Source organism: Sinocyclocheilus rhinocerous, unplaced genomic scaffold, assembly GCF_001515625.1.
Source record: "Sinocyclocheilus rhinocerous isolate Xijiao unplaced genomic scaffold, SAMN03320098_v1.1 scaffold2194, whole genome shotgun sequence".
NCBI lineage: Eukaryota > Metazoa > Chordata > Actinopteri > Cypriniformes > Cyprinidae > Sinocyclocheilus > Sinocyclocheilus rhinocerous.
In genome coordinates this window covers 1,080,157-1,085,812 of record NW_015652304.1, presented here as the reverse complement: position 1 = coordinate 1,085,812, position 5,656 = coordinate 1,080,157, and the positions used below count along the sequence as shown (strand labels likewise).

At 36.7% G+C, this 5,656-nt stretch overlaps 1 protein-coding gene and 1 long non-coding RNA gene across 2 annotated transcripts in view; one reads left to right on the top strand and one right to left on the bottom strand.

Moving 5' to 3' along the window:
• The first annotated feature begins 615 nt into the window (after nucleotides 1-615).
• The window catches only part of LOC107714711 (40S ribosomal protein S19), an 8,415-nt gene continuing 3,374 nt past the window's right edge, over nucleotides 616-5,656 (top strand). Inside the window, exons 1-3 of the mRNA XM_016520672.1 lie at nucleotides 616-709; nucleotides 1,353-1,429; nucleotides 1,550-1,650. Of these exons, the coding sequence (XP_016376158.1) occupies nucleotides 1,353-1,429; nucleotides 1,550-1,650 (178 nt within the window). The 5' untranslated portion in view covers nucleotides 616-709. The remainder of the gene's footprint in view (nucleotides 710-1,352; nucleotides 1,430-1,549; nucleotides 1,651-5,656) is intronic.
• Nucleotides 3,694-5,656, bottom strand: part of LOC107714728 (uncharacterized) — a 12,728-nt gene continuing 10,765 nt past the window's right edge. The window contains exons 2-3 of the long non-coding RNA XR_001637006.1: nucleotides 5,593-5,598; nucleotides 3,694-3,783 (exon numbers count right to left, since the gene is read on the bottom strand). This is a non-coding gene — a long non-coding RNA (uncharacterized LOC107714728). The remainder of the gene's footprint in view (nucleotides 3,784-5,592; nucleotides 5,599-5,656) is intronic.

Below are 5,656 nucleotides of genomic sequence, written 5' to 3'. Positions count from 1 at the left end.
TTGTTGCTATAGCCATCATTACTATATTTATTCACTATACGCTGAACATCAATGCCCTTCACTTCCAAATCAGTGTGCATGTATAGCCGGAGTGTATTTTTTCTCATCATGCAAAGTTGAGCTGAATTGCCTGATTGCATGTAGGGTCTAGTTATATAAATAAATATTTAGCAAATGGACGTAAATATACAAATATGAAATTATGTGCCTAGAAAAAGAATTCTTCTTTGGGTCCTCCTGCTTTAAACAGTTGCTGCTGATACTTTTTTTGCTGGCTAATAGCATACTTGCCATCATTGTGATTTACTCTCTCTGTTATAGACCATTTATATTGATTTTTTTTTTTATTATTATATTTGAGTCATTTGTCTCAAATAAATTGTAAAACATAATTTGTCTGAACTTCCTTAAATGAAAACCAAATCTTTTAAACACTTATGTTTTATTTATGTGTGCTTAAGTGAACACAGATTATACTAAACTGCAATAACATATATTTACATAATAATTATTCTTTTTGTTGTTGTTTACAAAACATTCTGGCAACATTTGGCATACTTCATTTGGCATACTTCGTGAAGCTGAGCAGAACTCAGTCCATCACTGGTTGCAGCTTGTTCAAATCTCGCGATAACAAACGCGACTCGCCCTTGATAACACGCTTAGGAAACCCTGCACGTCTCTCTTCCTTTTGCTGTCCACAAGCGAGGTAAATTATACTCCGTATCTTTCTAGGTTCGAAAGTGACTTATAAGCATTGTTTGCCACTATTTTTCTCCTACAACCAACTTATTATGTAGTAGTACTTATTTTAACACTGGACTGTCAATAAAATGATCCAGAAATGCGTAGTTTTTTGAAAATTAAAAATGAGATCGCATGTTATGAATTACCGGTGTTCAATGGCTGCGCCCATGTAGCCGCATTGAGGCCTAGTCTACTCAACATGTATTCCTTGACCTAGCTGCAATAACAGGCGTTATTACTAGTAATTACAATTAATCGTTACATGATCTAAAACGCTAGTCTTGTAACTTGTTGCTTGTTAGTCACAAGAGTTTGGTGGTATGCTGTGTTTTCAGCGTCAGAGTAAACGTGGTCGTTAGCCGCGTTGCTATCACGATGCCTCTGAACGCACAAAACTGAGTTGTTACGTTTATTTTGTTATAATTATACTTTTAACAATAAGCTGATAATATTGTTTTCTGCAATATACGCTGTCTCTGGGCTTTCTCAAATATAGTTTATTCATGTTAGCTAGCTAAACGTTTTGCGTGACGTGACTTGCTCTTGTTGGAAATAACTTAAATACCTGTATGTGATTTTAATTCATAATTGATTATGGTTTTCAGATGCCAGGCGGTGGTGTAACAGTGAAAGACGTCAACCAGCAGGAGTTTGTCCGCGCGCTGGCAGCCTTCCTCAAGAAGTCAGTTCAACTGTCGTTGTCTTCAGTGATTGTTCTTATTTTTATAAGCTTGTGACACCATGATAAAATAGTTTTGGCTGTGAGTACTGAAGCTCATTTTGAACCCTGGTGTTTTGACAGGTCGGGGAAGCTGAAGGTGCCAGACTGGGTTGACATTGTTAAGCTGGCCAAGCATAAAGAGCTGGCTCCCTGCGACGAGAACTGGTTCTACATCAGAGCTGGTGAGTGTGATGTGTATTTTATAAAAGCTCATGGACATGCATGAAAGCAAGACTTTAATGCATTGCACTTTGTGCAAATCCATCCAAGCAGAACCTCTCGTACTGTAGAACCAGGATGCTGGCTATGCATTTGTTAACTTTAGCCATGCACCACACTATGCTTTCTGCTGGGGATGTGCAATATATTTATGTTGGGAAATCATATGTAATAATCTGAATCTGTCAGAAGCTAGTAAATAGGTCTTACAGTCAGTATTTCTGTGCCAGGTCTTTATGGAAAAGATCCCCATTTTGGTCCCAGTTGTGTTAAATTAAAATTGAAATATCGTAAATATTTGAGGTATACATGTCAGTGTTGTCCGTAATGAACTTTTAATTTGTATGTTGTCTTGATATCAAGACATGGTTTCATGGTTCTTGATAATTTCAAAATCATAGTAAACACTAATATGCTATTGAACATTTCGAAGTGTTTCTCAATTATTACATTGTTGTTTTCAGTAAGTAGTGATGTAAACAGGTCAGAAAGGGAAAGCAATGGTGTATATAAAAAAAAAACAATATAGACTTTTATAGACAAATGCTTTAAGTTCAAGTATGTACCAGCAGTATCAAGTGTTCAAGAAAACAATTTATTGGTGAAATGTGCAGCGAAATAGGCCTTGTATTTAAAATTTAAGAGATACTTTACCCCAAAATGAAAATAGTTTTTTTCTTGCTCTCATGTTGTTCCAAACCTGTATGACATTTATTTATTTTCTTGCGGAACACTTAGATATTTGGAAGAATGTTAATTACAAAACCGCTTCAGTTCCCATTGACTTCAATTCTTCCAAAATTCTTCTAAAATATCCACCAAACATTCTTCAAAATATCCACGAAATGTTCCTGTTTACATTCACGTATGGCGGTTGACTAACGAAGTTTACATTCATATATTGCTATGGTGTGCATTTTGGCCATTAAATGCATTTAACCGCTCAAATGCATGTATTTTGTATGCAGCAAGATTAGGGATGGGTATCGTTTACATTTTATCGATACTCTTATCGATACTATTTGGTGCAAAAAGATATGAAGTAAAAAGTTGTTGAAAATTTCAACTTATTTTATTACTGCTGAACTTTAGCAACTTCAAGTTCTTCAGTCAAGAGCAGCAGTTATTTTTCTCTTTGTTTTACTTTATTAACATTAAAGGAATAGTTCACCCAAAAATTAAAATTGTCATTTACTCACTGTGAAGTTGTTTTAAACCTGAATGAGTTTGTTTCTTCTGTTGAGCATAAAAAGTTATTTTGAAGAATGTGGGAAACTAAACAGTTGCTGGTCCCCAGTGACTTTCATTTTTTTTTTCTTCCTACTATTAAAGTCAGTGGGGGACCAGCAACTGTTTGGTTACCCACATTATTCCAAAGGTGAAGAGCTTGGGAAAAAGTCTGCACGCTATCAAAGAGTCATAAGCAAGATGAAAGCAATATTAGCAATTTACTGAGTAAAAACAAGGCAAACGTTTCGGTCACATGTTGACCATTTTCAATGCCAAGCTAACAATGTTAGAACTAGGAGCCATCTTAATTTGAGGAATTGCATGATAATTAAAGAGATCACATGATCAATCAGGACACGCACTGATCCAAAAAAAAAGAAAAAGAAAAAATATAAAAATAAAATAAAAATTATAACACCTAATACCAAAATAGCGTTTTGCGGATGCTGACCATAAACTTAGTGATATGAGATTTACAGGTATTCAGAGATTGACCAGTTCAAGAAGAGGTGGTGATTCTAACAAAAGGCTGTTACAATGTGAAGCTAAGTGGATCTATTATATGGACTGTGTATATACGAAGGGATTAAATGAAGAACTTCAATTGTCTTGTTTTTTTATGAATTGTACTTTAACTACAACAGACAACCATTGTTCTCCAATTTGATGTAGATTATCCATTGCTTTACATATACACACATTGTTGTTATTTGTTTATTTATCTTTTTTTTTTTTGGTATTATGTTATTTTTTTAAAAATTATTTTTATTTTTATATTTTTTATTTATTTATTTTTTGGATCAGTGTGTGTCCTGATTGATCATGTGATCTCTTTAATTATCATGTGATTCCTCAAATTAAGATGGCTCCTAGTTCTAACATTGTTAGCTTGGCATTGAAAATGGTCAACCTGTGACCGAAACGTTTGCCTTGTTTTTTCTCAGTAAATTGCTTATATTGCTTTCATCTCGCTTGTGACTCTGATGTTTGAGTGTGCGGACTTTTCAAGCTCTTCACCTTTGGGGAAACTTTTTTTGGTCTACGCACCTCAGTTGGATTATTCTGAAGGCGCGGTGAGTCTGGCTGCTTACCCACATTATTCAGAATATCTTTTGTGTTCAGCACAAGAATAAATAAAAATTAATACATGCTTGGTACAACATGACTAAGTAATGACAGGATTTTAATTTAGGGTGAGCTATCCCTTTAAAGGTGCAGTAGGAGATCTTGGAAAATGCTAACTTTAGCCTGATAGCACTGAAAGCGAACGTCCCACCCTCCCTGCAATCGCCGTCCAAAGCCACGCCTCCTGAAAGCATACGCACACAGACCAGTCCAGAATACCAGAGACAACATTACTACAATAGGCTACAGCAGCGGTTCCCAATTCCAGCCCATGTTCCAAAGTGAAGTAAACTTCAACTGATTTCCCCTGCTCAGGGAGTAGGGAGCAGTGGACACTGTGTAGGAAGCATGTCAATCGGAACACAATTCATGCACGTAGCTCTCTTCTAACGAGCTGGTTATCTGAATCAGGTGTGTTAACTAAGTGAGACATGGGGCGTGAGGACTGGAATTAGGAACCACTGGGCTACATCATGTCATTATTTATAGTACAGTTAGTAAAAGTACTACAATACCAGGAAGGAAGATCAGGTTGATGTTTGTCTGCCATTCTCGCTCTGTCTGCACAGTGTGTGTGAACGCACTGATGACGTATCCTGTGTGCGATTTGGGTGCGCAGAGGTATGCTAATACATACGTTGACAGGCAGGTAGGAAAGCCAATTAAAACGCTCGGACCGAGAGTTTTGATTGGACGAACATTTCTTGGTCCTATGCCTTCCACAGAATATATAAATACAGATAAATACATTTAGACCACTTAACTTAATGACTGCTATCGGGATGTGAAGAGACTTTCAACCAGCATAACAAAAAATGTTTCTGAAGACAATCACCTATTGCACCTATTAATGACAAGCGGCAGCATATGTAGTACTGCCGCTTTAAGAGCTGCACGCATCTGTTTTTCTCTCAACTGTTTACTGTCACCTTAGACATAAACACAGTAAATTATATGTAAACCTTGTGTTTTTGACAGTATTAGCTCAATCAGACGATAATTAAAGGGGTCCTATGACGTTGCTAAAAAGAACATTATTTTGTGTATTTGGTGTAATGCAATGTGTTTATGCGGTTTAAGGTTCAAAAAACATTATTTTCCACATAATGTACATTATTATTTCTCCTCTATGCCCCGCCTTTCTGAAACGCGTAGATTTTTACAAAGCTCATCGGTCTGAAAAGCGAGGTGTGCTCTGATTGGCCAGCAATCCAGTGCGTTGTGATTGGCCAAATACCTCAAACAGTGACTGAAATGTTACGCCCCTACCATACTGTGAAGGCCGTGTGTGTGACGAGCGCCTGTGCATCAAACAGATGCACGAGACAAAACCAGTAAAACCCATTATAAACGAGGCATTTGTTGCATCCAGTGCTCAAAACTCGAGTTTGAATTGTCAGTGGCAAATTCTTTAAATAGAAAAACGTACTTACAGGCTGTGAGTCATCAATTGCCAGACTGTCCTTGCGAAGTTGGAATTGCCCAACTTTAAAGAATATCTCTTTGGATTTGAGACTTTAGTCTTTGCAACTTTACAGATCTTTATGCACCAAGAGCTTGTAACACTCCAAAGAGAAAGGAAAAATTGAAATCGCATCATATGACCCCTTTAAA